At 36.7% G+C, this 22,037-nt stretch overlaps 1 protein-coding gene across 17 annotated transcripts in view; it reads right to left on the reverse strand.

The window, feature by feature from the left end:
- Positions 1–22,037, reverse strand: part of PPFIBP2 (PPFIB scaffold protein 2) — a 138,025-nt gene that overhangs the window by 45,996 nt on the left and 69,992 nt on the right. For 16 of the 17 annotated variants that reach the window (XM_087921180.1, XM_087921169.1, XM_087921170.1 and 13 more), the window contains 2 exons: positions 10,864–10,995; positions 837–929 (listed from right to left, as the gene is read on the reverse strand). In XM_087921180.1, the coding sequence (XP_087777306.1) occupies positions 837–929; positions 10,864–10,995 (225 nt within the window). Of the gene's footprint in view, positions 1–836; positions 930–4,264; positions 4,448–10,863; positions 10,996–22,037 lie in introns of all 17 variants that reach the window. The other variant, XM_087921179.1, reaches the window with a different exon arrangement.

Genomic DNA, 22,037 nt, shown 5'->3' on the forward strand with positions numbered 1-22,037 from the left:
ACTAATAGTCCTACAAATAATAATAAAACAGCAATAATAATGGATATTATAGTCCCACTGATGGCTTTGCAGAATCTTGGTTTAGAGTCTGGGGAGGTAGATTGCATACAAATTATTGTATATATATATATGCACCTTTTTTGACATGTTCTCTATTTTTATCACATTTCTTAGGATTTAACTTCTAGCAGCTAGCAATTTCAAACAGCAAACAAATGTTCATGATAACAGTGTGAAGTGACTGAAATATTCTGTAAGATCATTTTTCAGGAGCCAGTCTGCACAAAATGTTTTAGGATTTGTATATTCCCTTCCTTCTGATATTTCCCTACATCCCATAAAAGCATTCTTGTGAGAAAACTTAGAAACAAACAGAATCAAATGCACTATCACCTCCCTTTGGGTCACATGCCAGCATAAACCAACACCAAACTCCAACCATTCTTGAAAGCACATCCCATTATCTTGCGATTTCTGGAAGATGCATGAAAATGGGTTGTGTTCTCACGTGGCCTCCAGACCCGCCAAAAATCACATGAGACCAGGGTGTGCTTTCGCATTTGTGTGGTTTTTGAAGAATGCAGAGACTGCAAAAGAGCATTCTCTAAAGCCACTTCAAGAATGAAATCTCATGGGACTTGGAGTTGCCTCAGGTAGGCTGCAGGAGCCTGTCAACAAAAAGAGAATATTGCTCGAAGATAAGCAGAGTGTGGCAGATCCTGGGTATCATGCGATTGGACTTAGTGTGATGGTAGTGGTAACAAGCAGCAGAGTCAAATTGGTTCAGATCTTCCCTGCAGCAAACCTGAAATGTTTCCCTATATTGGGTTGCTTACTTTAGTTGCTTTCAGTTTCCATTCATATTGAGTCCTTTCATTTTCTAGCTCTTCAACCTTAATTTTCAGGTGTTTGAGTTCTTGTAACAAATTCTGGAGAGAAGTGGGAGGTAAAAAATGCTTCTTAATGACAGTGCATTTACAGTTCAATCATCTCTATATTAATCACATGTAAACATTATAAATGACAAATACATTCCATAGTTACATTTACAGTATGTTATGGTAAAATGACTTGACTAATAATATTAAAGATTTCAGTAGGGCAGTGTTTCTTAAAGTGTGAGTTTCATAAAAGGGTAGTTCTAGGACCTCTGAGGGTCCCCTAAGAACCTCTCAAGGGTTAAAAAAAATCAAAATTATTTTACCAGTTTATGTCGAAAAATAATATTCTATCAAACAATTGTAAGAAGCAAATGCATCAATTTTAATTTTTAATACAATAAATATTGATAATTATAACCCATACAAGCAAAAGCTTTTTTAGGGCCCTCCATAATTTTTAAAAGTGAGACGGAGCCTTGAGAGAAAAAGGGTTTAAAAAACACTGCGGTAGACGAAGCAGAATCACACATTCTATTTTATGTGGCAGATACACTGTTTTATTTATAAGCCAGAAATTTCTATTCCTAATCTCTTTTCATTAGTATCGGAGTTTGGTATTCTACAGATAGTCCCCAACTTATGAAAGAAATGGAGTTTGCCCATTCCATTCATAAACCATGAGTGTCATTACCAGACCAGATTTTCCAGTTGTTAAGCAAAATTGTTGTTTGGCAATGGGTCATTTTTGCCCAAAAAACAAAGTAAATGCTGATTTTTGGCAAAAAATATCATTAGTCACAGTCCCATAACTGTGGGACGCTCCAAATGGCCATAAATGGGGGCTAACTATCAAGTGCCTGAAACACATTCATATGATGGTGGAGGGGTCGACTACTGAAACTTTGTAAATGGATCATAAGCACCTTCTGGGGGGTCCATCATACTTTTGAACAATCACTAAGCAAGTCGTGGACTATCTGTGTAAAATCACTTCAAATTCCATTTTTAGCTTTATTTACAAAAAGACAACTGTGGTCAACATAACATGCATTCTTCTGGAGTGAGATGGAAAAGTTAGGTCTTAAGTATCTCTTGAACCAGGGGAAGGGAATATATAGACAGGATCTATGTGGATATAATATTCCCACACACCGAAACAGCAATAAAAATGTATTTCTTAGGTCCTGTTGTTCTCAGATAGATAGGACTTGGAAAAAGATCACCCTGTTTGATCTAATCTGATGAGGAAAATAACATATATAATATTTTGGGTCAGTTTCTTTTAGCTTTGTTTTGTTTTCAATCTTTATTAACCACTTACTATGTTATATTTAATGTAAAGCAATGAGACAGATAGAGGTGGAGGCATTCCTTTAAAGAAATAGCAGCAGCAAAACAAATATGTCCAAAATGTGATCCTCCAAGTTTCAAAAATAACACTGCAACTTCAGTAAACCTGAGCTAATAATAAATCTTAAAATGAGCTTACATTAGGCATAGCAGTGTCAGTCCTATCCTGTTGAATTCTACAAGCTTATCTAAAGTAGCTTTCAGTCTGACATATAAAGTGGTTTGGATCAGAGTGAAAGTTTATTCTACAAAACCAGATCTCCGCGAGATGTTTTTGCAGAATAAGCAATTAACTTTAAAGAGCTTTAGACGAAGAATAAAATGACTGAGTTTTTATAGAGGCTTTCCTGTCCCATTCATTTGATTCTCTTAAACAAAATATATAAAATAAATGAAATCAGATGCCTATAATTTAAATATATTTTGAAGGTCATTGCCTTAAATGGAGGCCCATAGTCAGTAACGTTCTCATGTCCATCAAATAATAAGAGTTTGATGCACTATGATTATAGGTAAACCTTTAAAAATTACTTAATTGGTTTAATTAAACTTTAATTACTATAAAATGAATTAAAAGCAGATTATGTCTGAAATGATTTTTTTTGCTTTTTTGTTAATTATGCATTATTAAAACAGATTTACCAAACTAAGCAATTAGGTTCAATATTTCTCACCTACTTCTATAAATAAGATGAGTGGTTTCTTTAAATAAAAGCATTATAAATTAATAAATAAGGATAAAAAGACCTAGTAAGTGCTTAACTAGACCTTAGAACATAGAATAACAAGGTTGCAAGGGACCCTGGAGGTCTTGTAGTCTAACTCCTGTTCGAGCAGGAGACCTTATTCCACTCCAGACAAATGTTTGCCTAATCTCTTCTTGAAAACTTCCTGTGGTGGAGCACCACCATTTCAAGGGGGCAACCTGTTCCACTGATTAATTGTTCTTGCTGTCAGGAAATTTCTCCTTAGTTCTAGATTGGATCTCTCTTTAACAATCTTCTGCCCTTTACCTCTTGCCCTGCCCTCAGGTGCTTTGGCTAATAGGTCGACCCATCCTTCTCTGTGACAGTCCCTCAAGGATGGAAGATAGCTGTCATATCACCCCTAATCATTCTCTTCTATACTAGGAATATCTAGTTCTCTCAATTGTGCATCATATGATTAAGCCTCCTGATCTCTTCACTGCTCTTTTCTGCAGTCTTTCTAGAGTCTCAACATCTTTTTTGAATCATGGTGACCAGAATTAGATGAGGTATTTCAAGTGTGGTCTCATTAGTACAGTATGGAGTGGTACTGTCTCTTCCTGTGGTCTTGATGCTGTCTTTTGTGTTATGCAACCTAAGACTGCATTGACATTTTTGGCAGCTACAGCACACTACTGGCTCATATTCACTAGGACTCCTAGATCTCTCTCACAGTTACTGCTGGCGAGCCAGATATTGCCTATTCTATACCTGTGCAATGCATTTCGTTTTTCTTGCCTATGTGTAGGTCCTTACTTTTCTAATCAGTGAATTGCATTTTTTTGGATGTGTTTAAGTCTTTCATGGTCTTTACAATTTGCAGCATGGTTCTGTTTTAATAACATACTTTGAGTTAAAATGTTCATGTACGAACAAATTATACAATGAGTACAACATAGTCATAACATTATAATTCATAATTTGAAACTACTTACATATTGTAAAAATCGGTTTTACAAATATACATCCAAAGGTGGATCACCATTACAATTTTATATCAGAAATAGTCACTGTTATTTCAAGCATACTCTTCAGCTTTGACAAAATTCAGTTTCACAAAATCCTTTTAAGTGTAAGGTAGTGTTGTAGGAGATGAAACTGATTTACAACTGGGAGTCATGGCCTGTTACTGCCCCAGTTCCAGGACAAGACAACATTACTTTGTTATGAAACACAGCATCAATTCATGCCAAGTGGTCACAGCAAACTCTGATTAGTAATAATTAGTGTATTCCTCAGAAAAAAAAGAAAAATGTATAGATTCAGGCTAGCATTTGACCTTCATACTTCACACTGAAAGCAATTCTCCTGTGAAGGGAATTCTGTCACCCATTCAGTGCTGTTTTGAGAACCAACTGCCTCCACACTTGGTTTCCTACTGTGTGATTTTCTTCCCTGGATTTGATTATTAATCTCCAGTTGCAGTCTACACATCTGTTCTTGCAGGTCACTGATCAGGTTGACTACTGACTAAATAAGAGAGACAGAAAATGACATCTAGAGACAACATGAAATGAAGCCAAGAACATACTTTTTGGAGTGGGGGTGCGGAATGAGATACAATAGGCATTAAGGTGTGTTCTTTTGTGAAATAGTGAAAAGCGTAGGGATCATTCCACAGAACAGATCCCGTTAATGCTTAAAACCAGTGGTGTGTAAAACTGGTTCTGTAGGCGTGGCAGGGGAAGGATACTGTAAAATCTCCAGTCAGAGGTGGTATTTGCCGCTTATCTGAACTACTCAAAATTTCCACTACTGGTTCTCCAGAACTGGTCAGAACCTGTTGAATATCACTTCTGCTTAAAACAACTACTTAAACTTTTCCTTCTTAATCTTAAGAAGCTCAGATGACAAGTAACATTGTAAGAGATAAAAAATAATGCTTTTGGAAGATTCAAAAACCCTTTGGCTTGATAAATGTTTCTAGCTCATTAAGAATATGTTATCTGTGTCTGATTTCCTCAACATCTGGCTGTGATCATAGCAAACCAGTGCTTTTTCTGCCATATTATAGAAGGCAGGAAACCCTCTCTGCAAAACTTACATTTCTTAAAAGAATATAAAAAATGAACAGTAAAAAGAAATCGTGTTACCTATTAAGGCTAGGCAATTCTTTAGATTCATCTGGGAAAACATCCCTCCAAAAACTTATCTGTAATTCATTAAAGCATTTCTGGTTTTTTTTTAAAAAAAGAATCTCACAACCATAGCAAAAAACATTCCATTGCAGCTTTGTGATTCTGAAAACAGAAGTGGTTACTTTAATGAGTTGCAGATAAATATAACACTTATGCTATGTTTTGAAGCTCTTCCAAAAAGTATCTGAAGCACTGACAGTCCTAATCCTATATTTTAAAATGTATCAAAGGCCTCATAGATCACAAGCTTTCATAAAATATTCCTAGGAATTTGCCTATTGTGGAATCTTATTAAATAGCAGTGTTCCCTTTGTTGTTTTTATGGCAACAATACAGAGATATATTATTACTGGCTTCTTCTGGGATAGTGTTCAGTTTCACAATCCAGCCTATAGCCTGGGATTTCCCATTCAAATACTTTACTAGCTTTGACTCTGCTTATTCAGAGCCAACTAAGAACAATCAGATATTGCTACTGTTGTGACAGAATCGTGATAGTTTTTAAAAATCAATTATAAATGCAAGTATTCTTATGTTGATATCCATCAGAACCCACCAATTTTTCTTTTTAATGCCAGGTAGATTTTGTTCAAGAATAATGAATTGAAAGAATATCTTGCAAAGAACCTGGTGTTTTTTTAAAATCACAAAGATTCCGTGACAGAGACATTGAAAACATCCTCTGAAAATATAAAGCTACTTCCCAAATAAAAATAGAAGCATTAGATAGCCTTTGCTGAGTTCATGGAGCCAAGATAGATGAGAAAGTTTGAGTTTGGCATCAGGTTTAGCATCCCATAACCTCAGTTTATGCTTTAAGATTATGATACATATAAATACACACCACAGAGGCACTGTTAAACTCTCTATCAACATTGTATTTCATTTTTATATTTGATGAGTGTCAGCTCATGTAAAAGTTAGTTTTAAATTGTAAAACACTAATGCAGCACAGAATGGTAAAATCTCACTTTATGCAGAAGTAAACTATTGGTTTTGAGTGGCTCTGTGATTATATATAAATTTCCACCTTAACTTATTTGTTAAAAATAACAAAGGCAGGATCTAAATAAATATATCAGTATGCATCGATCAACTTTGTATGCATATAAAATTGCATCTTTAAATCCTATAAGAAAATCAATTCTAGACAAGGTATTCAAGAAATGAAAATTATAAGTCTCAAAACCCATGTTCTCAATCTTTTTTTCTTACAATATCAATTGAAAATATTTTCAACCAGAGTGTCTTTAAGTTTTGAGAAGAAATTCTGAAGGTATAATTTTGGAGAGAAAGCCCCCTCACTAAGCCAAAATTTAACTGCCACTGCAGATGGAGAGAGAAATACAGGTAATCTCTGACTTACAACCACAATTGGGAACAAAATTCCATTTGCTAAGCAAGCTGGCGAAGTGAATTATGCTCAATTTTATTACTTTTATCACCATGGTTGTTAAGCAAACCTCTGCAGTTGTTAAAGTGAATCACATGGTTATTAAGCAAATCCAGCTTCTTCATTGGCTTTGCTTGTTGGAATCTGGCTGGGAGGGTCAACAAATGGCAACCAAATGACTCTGGGACACTGCAACTCTTTTAAATACATGCCGATTGTCAAGCACCCAAATTATGATAATGTGATTGTGGGGAAGTGGTGACGGTCATAAAAGCAAGGACCACTCATTAAACCTCTTTTTTCAATGCCGTGGTAATTCTGAACCATTGTTAAATGAATGGTCTACCTGTATATATTTTGCCACAGGCATTTGTTTTCAAACTAGAAGCAATGGGATTGTGACAGGTTCCTTTCACTTAGCTGAAAGCAGATGCTCAACCCTTCCCTGCATCTATCTCTCAGTCAGGGTGGGCCACAGTCTTCACCACCCAATTCTTGTGCCAGAACTAAGTGCAAAAATTACAGCTTTGTTTTTCATGACATTTTGTTGCCATAGGAACTATTTCACGTATATAGAGCCACATGATTTTGCTACTCTTCTTTCAATCTGTTTTTCTTTATTCCCCTGTCTGGGGGAGAAAAAAAACCTATGACATTGGTTTCATCTGGTTTCTAGTACCTGTGTCACTTCTTTTCAGAATTAAAATGGGAAACAGATTCAAGTTGAGTGGGAAAGAAGGGAAAGAGATGTCTCTGATTTAAGCCAATCTGTTATTTCTCCACAGAGCACTGTTTTCTGTGTGTGTCTTGACTGAAATAATAGAGATAAATCAAGGGGGATAATTTCATGTGTGCAGCACCAACCTGGATGCTGTCCAGCTCCAATCAATTTGGGGTGGCTCACAACTATAAAAGAATACAAAGAGAATACAAAAGAATACGAGCAGCAATTAGCCAGCTGTTTAAGGCTTTCCAGAATGAAACCAGGATGGGAGTTATATGGATTTCAAGGGGGGGACTTTATTCCAGAGGACAACACTGCTACGCAGAAGACATGTTTCCAAGACCCACAAAGAAGACAACATTCAATGGAGGGGACCTACAACTCAGCCATTGTGCCAGATCACACTGGACAGGCTGAAACAATTACAGATAGGAGGCCCCAAAGGATCTCCTCAAGAAAAAAAACAGCAAGCTGCTTGATATGCAAGCTTCTTGATAGTTTCCTCACTGACTTTGCTTGCAGAAAACCAGCAAAAGGCAGTCACATAACTATGGGATGCTGCAACCATTGTAAGTATAAGCTGGCTGCCAAGTGCCTGGATCACTCTCGTGTGATTATGGGGTTCTACAGTGGCTGGAATTTGACGATCAGTTTTAAGTACTACTTGTTCAGTGTTGTCACAATATTGTTACTTGTTACTGAATGAGTGATATTAACTGAGGACCACCTGTAGATGGGTACAGGTACAACAGTTGTATCCAACAAATACATACCAATGGGTCTACACCAACCGGTAGGAAGGTGATGAGTAATGTACTAGTTCAACATATTAATAAATTACTTGTATGGAGGGTTAGAAAATGTGAATGTCAAATCTGAAGATAACCCAAGAACGGGGCGGCTGGAAAATACTTTAGAGGATGCCAAAATTCAATAATACCTTGACAAAATGCAGATAATATCTTCATTAAAAGCAGAAAATAGAAACAAACATCAATTCCAGTATGGATAAGTACAAAGTCTTACATTTTGTTAGATAAAATAAAGGCATAAATGTAAGAGCTAGCTTGGTCTAGTGGTAAAGGTACCAGGCTAGAAATCAGGAAACTCTAAGTTCTAGTGTTGCTTTAGGCATGAAAATCAGCTGGGTGATTTTAGGCCAGTCACTCTCTCTCAGCCCAACTCATTTCACAGAATAGTTGTTGTGGAGAGTATAGAAGGAGGAATGAACGTTGGATATGTTCACCACATTGATTTGTTTATAAAAGTAATAAAGGTGAGATTTAAAAAATCTAAAAGAAATGTTGAAGAGATACTGAACAGCAATAATGTGAAAAAGATCTAGGTATCTTAGTGGATTATAAACTGAACATAAACCAATCAAGTTATGCAATTGCCAAAAAAATAAAAAAAGAGAGCAAATGCAATCCTAAACTGCATCAACTGCATCAACTGAAGTAAAGTCTAAAGTTTAAAAGAAGTGATTTCTCCTCTCTATTCTGAACTGGTCAAATGACACATAGAATTCTGCCTACAGTTCTGGGAACTGTATTTTAGGAAGTAGATTTGCAAACTGGAGTGTGTCTAGAAGAGAAAGTTCAAGGTGGTAAGGAATCTTGATGGGAATACTTAGGAAAAGACATTGGACATGTTCAGCTTGGAGCACAGGGAAGACTTCAGGGGGACATTTTAGCTGTCTGAGTATCATGAAGACGAGGGGCAGAGTTATTCCATTATTCAATTACATAAAAGTAACTTTGGTAGGAGTAAGTTTTAAACTGTAAAATCTGTTCAACACTGGAACAGATTACCCCAGGGAATGGTGGATTCTCATAAGGTATGTTTATGAGTGGTCATCTCTAAGATGTAGTACTGGCTGGAAACTAGATAATCTCCTTTCTAATCCTTTCATTGTATGATTCGATGGTTTCTCACAGCATGTCACTGTTTGGGGGAACAACTACTCTGATGTTTCCCTTTAGCAGTTATAGGTCAATTTCACCAAGCCCCTAGTGTTCCATCAGGTCAACTTTTAAAAAGCAAGACAATGACTTACAGAAAATAAATATTTTTAAAGGAACATGTTTTTAAACAGGAACTTAAATTATTTAAGTTATGTTTAAAGTTCTTAAGCAAAAAAAAAAAAGATTTTTACCAGTTCCAAACTGTTTGTTGCTTATTGTAAATAAGTATGAAAAAGATGGGATGCCTCTACATATCATATTTATTTGTTTATTTAATTCAATTGAGGTATCATTTGACTCCAGCTGATTCTGGGCAGCTCACAATGTATTACCATAGAAATCCAATAAATATCAAAACAAAATGGGATGGAGGTACACACATACACACTAAGGGGCAGTTTGTAGACCAAGTGATCTATAATCAATAATTAGCTTAGTGACATTTAAGATTAAGGATGAAACTGCATCAGTTGCTTCTCTTAGTACTCTTTCCAAGTAGTTTTGCAAAACAATACAAGGGATAAATTTATGCAGGTGGTAAATTCTGCCTGTACTGCCTCAGCAAAGGGATATAAAATTATGCTCAAACATGTTATACTTCTCTGGCTACTTTGAAATTGAGTTTTTCAGATAGCAATACATCTGCATGTTGCTCAGTATAATGCTGATAGAAGAAGGTACACACTATATAAGATAGAAATCAAGCTGGAAAGCTTTCTAACTGAACTGTAGAACTGATAACAGAAATATGAATTTAATCTAGATCTGATCTTTTGATACTGATGTATGTAATTGATAACACAATGGATGAAGCGTTGAAACATGACAAGAATAATAGGAGTAAAGGAATGTTTTTGAAATGATACGCTTTCCTTAAAGGACTGTGCCTTAGGAAAATATTAATTTTTATTTTTAAACTACATTAGGAGTATAAAATACGCAACATATGAACATGTGTGGCCAGATGGAAGATTGAGTATAACTCTATTGCATCAGAATAGATGGGGCCAAGAATTTGGACTTCCTGTTTTTGCAAGGCTTAATGTATCTATTTTATCTCTTAATCATCCTCCGCAGAAGAAACGAAAATAGCTTGGGTGCCATTTATTTTGGCAGCCTTTCCCTTCCACTTGTTTTTCTGTTAAAAAAGGAAAATCTGCATGTTTTCTCTTCAGCAGAATTTCACCATCTTTGCATCTTCTATTGATAAAGAAAAAAAATGCAACAAGAGGAACAGTAGAGAGCTCCATTACAAAAACTCTTCTTGAGGGAAAACAGCAGTTCAAATATGTGAAAAATAAATAAAACAAAATGCTAAAATAAAAAAGCCCACATAAAATAAAGTTAAGAAAAAAACTTGGAATTTACACACTCGGTTAACTTTGACATAAATCTGGAAGATAGATTTATCGAATTTGGTTGAGAAGAAGAAAGATGAAAGACAACTTAGAAAAATGTAAAGAATATTATCATCCTCTTTCTCTCTCTCTCTCTCCTTCCCTCCCTCCCTTTCTCTTCCCCCACTCCACTGGAAATGAAGTCTTTACAAAAATTTTCTTGCCCCAGCATAGGAACATGGCCTCAGTCAGCTTTAATAATGTAGAAAACAATCTGCAGAGTTCTGATCATAACTTCAGGAACTGAAAAGATAAACAAATCAGGCTTACCTCAGCTTTGTTCTGCTTCTCTTCATATTCACTTTGTTCCTTCTCCATTCCAACCAGTTTGATTTTCAGATCTGAAACTTCAGCCATTAAATCCAATTTCTGAGTTTCTAGCAACGTTCGACTTAATAGTTCCTGTAAAAAGAGAAGATGACTTTTCCAGTTATTCAATTCTAAAATAACAGAAATGGTCTTTTACTGATCCCTTTCTGATTTTAACAATGAATATGCAACATCTACTTTATTATTATTGTTGTTTGTTGTTATTATTACTATTATTGTTATTGTCATTGTTGTTATTGTTGTTATCATGGTTTGTCATACAGTCAGATGTTTAGAGAGGATCTGGCATTTTAGTCCACCCAGCAAGTCCTTCGCAGGACCTAGGATAGGCATGTTTGATGGTGTTTAAAGCTACTGTTACAGGATATAAATTATTCCAAGTAAAGCTGTCTTTTGCAATTGACTGATGGCGATTTTGTCAGTGCTGATGGTGTTTTAAGTGGTGCTCCAGATGTTTTAGAATGGCATCCAGGGTGCCTATTATTATTGGTACTTTTTTTACTTTCTTTTGCCACTGACTCCTATTTGCAGCTCCTTGTATTTTGTTATTTATTAATCTCACTATTACTACTACTACTACCGTAATTATTTTATTATCTAAGAGCTTTAGTATTTCATATATGGTATATGGTTCTTAAGCATGTTTTGAATTATGGAAGCAGTCAAATAAACATGTAGCACCAGTAAATAAAATAACCCATAGCTGTTAGAACATAATAAAAATACCAAAAATAAAGGGTTTGTTCCCCAGGGGTTCATCCAGAATACAGAACAAAATTGTTTTATTCTTGTAAGTTTAGAAAATTATATGTGGGACATTGGATTTTTGAGCAGGAAATAGCAACTGGGGAAAATGTTTGCCCCTATCCCCTCTTTCTTCCCACAAAGATGACTAGGTAGGGTATGTTTCAAAAATACAAAGGAATTATGTGGCCAATGGAGGGAGGGCGTGCTTTCTTACTCAGATGGCTTGTAGTGACAGTTAAAGTAAAAAAAGAACCAGAAAGAAATCTATAAATGATGCCCACTCTACAAATTAATCCTGGGGTGTTTTTTTTTTTTTTTGAGTGGGATTGTTCTAGGTTAAAACTCCCACAAATTGCTGGGTGGAACAATCTTAAAAAGAACCAGAAGATAAATGTGCACGAAGGATTTCACAAAATCACATGACAGCATACGGAGATACTATTTCTAACAATGTCATGTCACATTTTCCTCACAGCTAGATCTCTGACCCCATCTTTTCTGGAAGTTGGAAAAATGAGCATTAGTATCAACAAAGGAGCACCAAATAAACACTCCCGCCCCCCAAAACCCCCTTGCAAATAATGTGGCATCAAAATGAAATCAGTTGAAATCAATGAAATTTTATCCACAGATGGTAAAGAACCCAGGAAAAGAAATAATGGGTTAAATTATAAGGGAATATATTTTTTTCAGTTGGAGGTCAGAGAAAATATCCTCACTTCACCAGTTGTTCAAAAATAAAATGGTGGCATATTCTCCTTCACTGAAAGTGCTTAAATAGAAATGGTCACATGTCAGTAATGCTCCAGTGGAAGGTTTTTGCCCTGGGCAGAGGTTTGGAACCCATGATCTCCAAGGTCCTCTTCAACCTTTATAATCCATGAGCAGTGATGGGATTCAATTTTTTTTTACTACTGGTTCTGTGGGCGTGGTGTGGCTTGGTGGGTGTGTCTTGGTGGGCGTGGCAGGGGAAGATTACTGCAAAATCCCCATTTCCTCCCCACCCCACTAACCTGCTTTCCAGCTCTGTTCTCCTGTGCAGGACAACAAAAGAAGACCCAGCTGATTAGCTGGAATTCCGGAGGCAGAGAATAGATGGGGGCAGGGACAGTCAGAGGTGGTATTTACTGGTTCTACGAACTACTCAAAATTTCCGCTACCGGTTCTTCAGAACTGGTCAGAACCTGCTGAATACCACCTCTGTCCATGAGTAAATGATTGCTAGCACTGGAACTAAAATTTGTCCTAAATTGAAAAGAGGCCTAATAGTGAACACTTCAAATGTAGCAGAATTAATTTCTGTCTTATACTACAGGTCAATATACAACTTTTTTATTTGCATGAAAGTAATATTAAAATTCTTTCTATTAAAAAAGAAAGAAACAGCTGGATTAATTGAAGACATTCGAGCACTAAAGATAGCAGCAATAGACAAAGTTGTTGATTCCACTCCTTCAAAGTGGAATATCTAAGTAAATATCAAATTTCTGGAAACAAGTAACAGCAATTTTAATTGTCAAGAAAGAGACAATTATTGCAGGATTATCTTGGAGTCAATTGTGGGCAAGTTATTTGCAAAAGTAATTCAATAAATGCTTCAAAAAGGTTGAGAACAACTATCCAAGAATAACAGGACATTTTCTTGCCTGAAAGAAGATGCTGTGACCAAAATACAATGTCAGTTGTTTATGAAACACATCAATATACAGACTTATTCTTGTGTTTACTGATTTTGCAGGAGCATTTGACAGTTTCCATTGGCAATGGTATGAATGGTACTAGTCCAGAAGGTGTTCCTGCTAAAATGTTCCTTGCTTCACATATAAAGTGTATAAAAGATGACACAGTTCCTAATAATGACAAAATGTCCAAAGTCTTCCCGGTATATATTAGTGAAAGCAAGATGGGGTTGCTCTCTCTTGGGATTCAATACTATGGTCAATGCAGTAAAGTGGCAGTCTGCTGTTTGGAAAGGTATCATATTTGGATAAGATGACTTCATCACATATCAAATGTTATTTTTGCAGACAATGAAAAATATGCCTATGAAATCATGCTTGATATAAAAACTCCTGCTTATCTCTATCAATATTGACAAGACCGAAGTATTCACAACCAATGACTCTCAGACAACCACACACTTTGATGAAGCTTACTTGAGAAATTTACATACAGTACTTTGGCTGATTTATCCAAGAATATAAAATAGTTGCCACAATGTCAACAATCAAATTGGCCAGGCTGCTTTAGCCTTCAGAAAGATGTTTCTAGAGAAAAAGCAACACAATGATTGCTGCCAAAATGTAGTTATCAATAATCAATTATCAATGCACTTAAGACCTTACTTCAAATTGATTTGAAGAAGGTTGAAGTTCTCTAAAAGTTCTGCCTGAGCCTAAATAGTATAGATTTCAATCTATTCAAAAATATAAAATGAAACAATTAAAGAATGGGTCTTCAACCAATTTATGCTAGTTGATAAAATTCAGAAATGTAATGACTGTATGACTCCTGCCAACTTTCTCATCAACATCTCAGGAAATCACACCCGGGGACTGGAAGGTACAAAGATGATCTCCAAAACAACAAAAACAAAACCCACTAGCTGACACATATGGAAGAATTCCCAGGAAACAGGACCATAACAAAACAATAACAAAACAAAAACTGGAGGAATATACTATATGACATCAGCAAACCCACAGTACCTACTGATTACTGTAGATGATTACCAGATATAAACTGAGGATTCTTTTAACATCGAGATCAGATAATGAATGCAAACATAACTGAAAGGTATGCAGCAAAATGTCACAGAAATAGACATGAGGTTTTTGAACACCACATTTGAGAAAGTTATACAAAAACATTGTTCAACGAACAGTATGGAGGCAGTTTTCCACTGGTACTATATTATATATAAATACATCACATTTTAGCTGAACATATGAATGTGCATATAATATACACATCATATTAGAACATCAATACTGTCCTATATATCTATGAACTACAATTATATCCTCTCAACGTTTGTTTTATATTTTTATTTAATCCAGGTTATATTTCAGTGAAGCCATCTTAAATGTGAACCAGATGACACTTGTGGCTCAGAAAATATACTGAACTGAAAATTATTTATCTTTAAGTGGAGCTTAAAGAAATCACCATGGTGCAGTTGTTAACATGTGGAAGTAATTACTTCTATTTTCAAGCAGATGCTTACGTTGACCAATTCGCTAGTGGAATATGGCCCACTTGCTATGTGGAAATTACAGAGTATTCCAGCGGTATGATGCAATTGGAAGGCAGCTTAAATAAATATGGAGTTGTAAGAAGTAAAAGTACAGTTCAGAATTGTTACTTTTAAAGTAAAAATACAATATATGCCATATGAAGTGTGTAGAAACTCCAATATGAACAATAAAGAACTCAGAGTAGAGCCATAGAAAATAGAATATATATTACTTATAGCATTCTGCTTCCATGTAAACTATTTTTATTTCTATTAATATACATACATTTATTATCAATTAAAACAAGTTTCCAAGAAAAAAAATGGTGTCATTAAAAAAAACAATCTAAGTTGCATGATTGAAAAAGTTATGATTCATATACTCATCAATCACTACAAACATAATTCTATAAATTGGCACCAAATATTATTTTTAAGTTAAGATTGATTTTTAAACTAAGGATCTTCTGTGAGATTATTTGTATTTTATATGATTTATAAGTGTACATTTTCAAACATTCTTGTGAAAAACCTTGATTAAATAAATAAATACTACAGAACAGCAGTAATAATATGGTATATTAAATAGTATAGAAAGTATAGAACAGCAGCATAGATTCATAGTGCAACTGTAAGTTCCAAAACAGTACACTATTTTTGAAATATTTAGTTTATTTAAAACAACAAAATCTGGCAAATGCAGTTTGAAATTGCAACAAAATACCCAACTATCAATTTTTAAGAATATAGGGGACAGAAACAAGGCAAGAAATCATATACTGTAATGGAACAGTCCAAAATAAAACACATGCTTTATTAAAATATATATTATTGAAAGTACAAACTATTCTGTTCTACAGCATCTCTTCATGAAAGAAGTTTAGAAAGAAGCATCCTACCTGTTTTGCAAAATTCAGCAAGAATCACCATTGTATGAAGGCTGCACTTTACAAGAATCGTGTGTCAGCTCAGATGTAGTAGGCATGTAGAAGGGATGGGATACTCTTAACTCAAACACAGCTAAGAATCTGACTGGGTTATTACACAGTAACAGACATTGGCCTGCAGCCTTCCTCTTCACTGTTTAAAGCATTGCAAATCTAAGGAGAAAGCCCAAATTTGCCAGAGCAAACCGTTTCAACACATAGGCTTACGCATTTATATCCAACACTAATTTTAGATGTAACTTACAAAAGCTTAAGCAAGGACATTTTTCAGGGGTGAAGGTGAGATTTAAAACAGGGATCGCCAACCTTTTGGACTTCAGGGACCACCAAACTCATAATTTTAGATCCCAGGGACCACTAACTGGTTCTGTGGGCGTGGCCTAATTTGTGGGCGTGGCTTGGTGGTCTTGTGACTGGCTGGGCATGGCTTGTATGTAAATATTATACCTATTTATATAAATATTGGTTTTTTTTATAAAAAAGAGCAACTTTTACCCAAAATCAGGCAAGGCAGACAGGCAGATTGAGTTGCTCACAGAATCACAGATTCATTCAGAAATCTATCTATGTGCCATTGCTAGCTCAGTCTGTCACATAAAATTTGCTTGCAAGCAAACTCACAAAATTAACTCACAACACACCATGTATGTAAATATTGAATTTTTTATTTAGAAAAGCAACTTTTATCCAAAATCAGGCAAAACAGGCAGATTGAATTGCTCACAGAATCATTCAGTGATCTATCTATCTGCCATCGGCTAGCTTAGTTTCTCAAATTTGCTTGCTGTGAGTCTGCACTGAATTTGTTTGCAAGCAAACCTTCAGTACTAAGGGAGGTTTGGCTGTGCTTAGCTAGAAAGCAAGAAATCCAACCATTTCCTGCTTCCTAGCTAATCTAAATCTCCTAGCACAGCAGAACAGATGATGGTTGGAAAAAGGAAAAATAGCAACTTAGCAGACATGCTTACCGGGTAAGGAGTGAGTGAGCGGGGAGGGTTCCCAGGAGCCATGTGGGCTGAGCAGCCTTCTGTTTCTGTGCAGCCTGGATTAATTGCTTTGGGGGGGATGCTCTGGGGGTGAGATTTCTCTGCAGCCCACAAAATTTTCTCACGGCCCACCGGAGGGCTGTGGCCCATCAGTTGGCGACCGCTGCTTTAAAAGACTAAAAACCTCCAGTGGCATTCCAGCAATTACAACTGGCTGTTATAATATCTGCATAGCATCAACAATTAATGCCCCTTTTTGTCATGCCTTTTTGAGATCTGAAACCTGAAAAGGCAGTCTTGTTGTCATTTCAGTAAAAAGGCTGGCTGGCTTTTGTGTCACAACCCAATTGAGCTTGGCTAGACTTGTATGAGAGATAACAAGGAAGCCCAAGGTTAAAAGCCAGACCGGGAAAATGAAAAATGTCCTGGAAAAAGGAAACAGTTTAGGAATAAATGGCAGCTTCAGGGTTTCCAATCAAAGCTGAGAAATGGGGCATATGTCCCTTAAAGAATGCACATGACAGAAAATAGCAAACCTGTGCAGTGCAACACGTAAGCCTAAGGAATGCATGCTAGAGCTGCATAAGACATAAACAAGAATCAGGTCAAGTGGGGCTACATTTTATCCCAGACATCAGTTCCAAATGTACACTGTGGATCTTCCTGAAAATAATAAATATTCCTGTATATTTCCTCTCAATGTTTGGATATTGATCATTTTGTCAGAAAATTCACATTGGGCAAAAGACAAAGACAAATAATAAGACATCTACAACAGAGGTGGTATTCGGCAGGTTCTGACCAGTTCTGGAGAACTGGTAGCAGAAATTTTGAGTAGTTTGGAGAACTGGCAAATACCACCTCTCACTGTCCCTGCCCCCATCTATTCTCTGCCTCCCAAGTGCCAGCTGATTGGCTGGGTCTTCTTTTGTTGCCCTGCACAGGAGAATGGAGCTGGAAAGTAGGTTAGTGGGGTGGGGAGGGAATGGGAACTTTGCAGTAACCTTCCCCCTGGAGTGGGGTGGGAATGGAGATTTTGCAGTATCCTTCCCCTACCACTCCCCCAAGCCATACCATGCCCCCGAAGCCATGCCCACAGAACCAGTGGTAAAAATTTTTGAATTCCACCACTGATCTACAGCATTCACTGTAAGGACTTGTTAGGAATGTAAGTCACCTAACAGTTGGGTTGGAAATATATAAACCAGGATAGACATTTAATACTGTCTCTTTAAGGGAATGCTAAAATTGTAATTGGGTGTGGTTGCTCAAATGGCCATAAGATAGAGCCAGAAACCTGGTTTGGATGTCCTGCTGTTCTGTTGTTGCTAGATGTTATGATGGTCGATGTTTTTGGTTCCTGCATTTCCCTATTGATTGTTCCTGATCGTCGTTATTCTTGATTTGATGTAAGTCTGTTACTGAACTGTTTTTGATATTGGACTTTGTTATTTGGATTATCCCTGGACTGAAAACTGACTGCTATAACCATGTAAGACTTGGACTGTTTGTTGGACTTTGCTTAACCGTTTACTTGAAGTAAACACCTACATTTTACTATACAGTGCATCTGTGTGCTGGTTGAGTGTTATTCTTCACCACTCTCACTACGTTTCCCTATGTGCACTCATTCTCCTAACGAGGAATTACCTCAACAGGACTGCGCTGGGCAGAAGACTCGCAGAGTCTATCCATGAATACCAACTAGCAGACAGAAGACATGATGAAAACTCCTTAATCACACAACACAGGGACAGATTCAACCATAGTTTCAGCTGGGGAACTGTAAGCATCCAGGGCCAAGCTAAATCCAAAAACGTAAAGGGATTCCTGGAAGCCTGGTATTTAGATAAATCAACCATCAATAGACATGGAGAAATAAACCATTTTTAAACTCCATTCAAAGGAGACAAAAAATGCTATCTATTGATGGCAAGTATTAATAATGTCCCAGAAAACCAGTGTTGATGAAGTTTGAACTATTAAATTTTAAAAGTGCTGTGAAATACAAAGATTAACAGTAAGAGGATGTGAGAGGATTGATTTTTTTTTTTCAACCAGAAGATGAAGTAAGATCTTCCAAAGAGGCCACCTCTGGTTCCCTGACAAAAATAATGGCACTCAATGGCTCATCATTAGCCATACTTTTGGTGGCAGGTAAAGATCTTTTTATTTCCCTGTCTTTTAAAATTGTATTATAATTCATATTGTTTTAGATTTTTGACAACCATCAGTTTGTATGGGGCTTAATTTAGTATTTGTTTGGATTGGATATGTTTTAATTGTGTTTTATTGTATAGCACCTCAAGAACTTTAGCTATGGGTTCAAAATATAAAAACATATCCTTTTTTACTTGGAATATGTAAACATATATTTACAGTGGAGGGGTAAAGGGAAAAAAAGAACATAGAATTTGTAAGTGGATTGGTTAATAATACATAGGTTTCAACTCAGAAGCAGTATATTTCATACTGAAAAGAGACAGCACTGAACATTTAGCAGTTTTAATTTACAAATAATTTCTACTTCCTTTCTGCATTATAGAGAAATTCCTAACTTACCACAGAGAAATTCTTAATTTACCAGAAAGACTGGAAAGATGTGACTGGAGTCAACATTAAAGGAACATCACTGAAAACAAATGTTTGCTAGTTTACAGTGCATGAAAATAATCTTGTGTGATGGTCTGTGACCACTTTGGAGAGCTATTTAATTTACATTTGCTGAACTGGAATGTTCACCACCAAAAAGAAAGAGGCATTTAAACTAGCAACAAGAGTGAAAATTTCAAGTTTGTATAAATACAGGGATCTGGTACTTTGGCACTCTCTTACCTCCCTGGACTCCATAATGCACCACTGCCCATAGCACCCACTGCTCCTCCATGGTCTTCAGCAACTCTCCAGTAATGTCTGTCAGCCCACCTGGGGCCTTTGTTAGCTGTCTCATGGCTTCTGTTGACCTGCCAGCTCTCTGACTTGTTCAAAGCTTGACCTGCCAGCCCTCTGATGTGCTCTGTCCCCGATTGGCCGCCACTGACCTGCTCAATGCCTCCCCTGGATCTCCTATAGCTTCTGATGACTTATCTGATCCTCTGATGACTGTCTTACAGCCACCACCATACTGACCGTTCTTCCTAGTGCCTGTCTACTGTAACAATCTCTTTGCACTCCTTACCGAGGATTCTCACCTTTCCTCACTTAATGACCCACATAGCCTGGAGTTAAAATGGCAACCTGAACTACCAGGATTGCTTTCATTAAGCAACGTAATTGTTTAACATCACGTTTTATGACAGTATTGCTTAGCAAGAGCAATCTTGATTCGAACTGCTGTTGTAACCCAAGGACTGTCTTAATTTCAGAGGGAAAGGTAAACTATCCTATAGTGTATATTTTTATGTTCTATGGCTAGGATCTCAAAAAAAAAAAAAAGAGAAAGAGAATAGGAGCAAGCTTTTGTGTGTAAAAAAAAAGTCCCAAATACTCCATCTTTCCCCCAGTTTTTGCTGTTGATGCTGTTGTTTTCTTAGTGTTCCTAACAATCCTATGAGACAGATTCGGTTGAAAGATAATGGCTGGCTCAAAATCATTCAATTACTTTTATGGCTAAGTAGAGATTTGAAACTGAATGTCCCAGGTGGACTCCAGCATTCTATTTAGTACGGCCCATCTGGACTTAAATATCACAGTTACTGTTTAATTCAGTAATCTATTTTTCAGTTAACAGAACCAACCTAACCCCTCTATAACCTAATCCCTCTATAAAAGGATACGATTAGCTCTAACATTGGGATTTTGATTTTACTTACCTGTTCAATTTATAGCCCACCTTTCATACAGCTCAATGTTTAGACAGCACTGCCTCATCCTATTTTCCCAATAACAATCTTATAAAGGTGTATCAGGCTGAAAAAGATTGACTGCCCAAAGTTACCCAATCAACTGATGAAACTGAGACTAGGACTAAGTTTTCCCATTCCTACCCAATACTCTCTCTACGATACTATTTTGGTTTCCTGCAAGCAGCTAGTTAACAGGTAGTCCTTGACTTATGACCACAACTAAGCCCAAAATTTCCATTACTAAGTTAAACAGTTGTTAAATGAATTTTGCTCATTTTACAACCATTCTTGCCACAATTATTAAGTGAATCACTGCAGTTGTCAAGTTAGTCACATGGTTGTTAAGTAAATCTGGCTACTCCATTGATCTTGGCTTGTCAGAAAGTTACAAAAGGTGATCACATGATCTCAGGACAGTGCAACGGTCATAAATGTGAGCCAGTTGCAAAGCATCCAAATTTTGATCACATGACCATGACCAAATTTTGATCATATGACATGACTGCAATGGTTGTATGTGTGAAAAATGATAAGTCACTTTTTTTCAGTATTGTAACTTCAAATGGTCACTAAATAGCAATAGCACTTAGACTTATATACCACTTCATGTGCTTTACAGCCCTCTCTAAGTGGTTTACAGAGTCAGAATATTGCTCCCAACAGCCTGAGTCCTCATTTTACTGACCTCAGAAGGATGGAAGGCTGAGTCAACCTTGAGCCAGTGAGGATTGAACCCAGGGGTGGGATTCTACAGGTTTGCACCTATTCGTGAGAACCGGTTGTTAACATTCTAAGCAGTTTGGAGAACCGGTTGTTAGAAGAAATTACTGGCCTAATCCTGTAAGGACAGCAGGAAGGAAACATTCTGGTGTTGCTTACAGAAACTGCCTCTCCATTAACCCTTATTATGTTCTTTGCAGGACCAGACTTCCTGTCTCAGGAACTTCTCTGGAGTTTTTTTTTCCGCTCCTTTGCTGGTACTTTGCTTATGTGGAGTGACCATTCAAAATTACGATGGCACTGAAAAAACTGACTTATAATCATTTTTCACACTTATGACTATTGCAGCATCCCCACAGTCATGAGAGGCCAGGAGAGGAGATGCGTGCCTTGATATGAGTGATGTTGAGTTGGCCATGCCCAGCCAGTCACATTACCATCAAGCCATGCCTACCAATTAAGACATGCCCACAGAACCGGTTGTTAAAAAAATTGAATCCTACCCGATTGACCCCCCACAGCAGTCAACAGAATTAGCCTGCAATACTGCATTTTAACTCCTGAGCCACCACAATGAATGGTTGTAAGTGGAGGACTACCTGGAGATGCCACACTATGCTTGCCTCTCAAAGCA

This window comes from Pseudonaja textilis, chromosome 1, assembly GCF_049901715.1.
Source record: "Pseudonaja textilis isolate UNSWEBS1 chromosome 1, rPseTex1.2, whole genome shotgun sequence".
In the NCBI taxonomy this organism is placed as follows: Eukaryota; Metazoa; Chordata; class Lepidosauria; order Squamata; family Elapidae; genus Pseudonaja; species Pseudonaja textilis.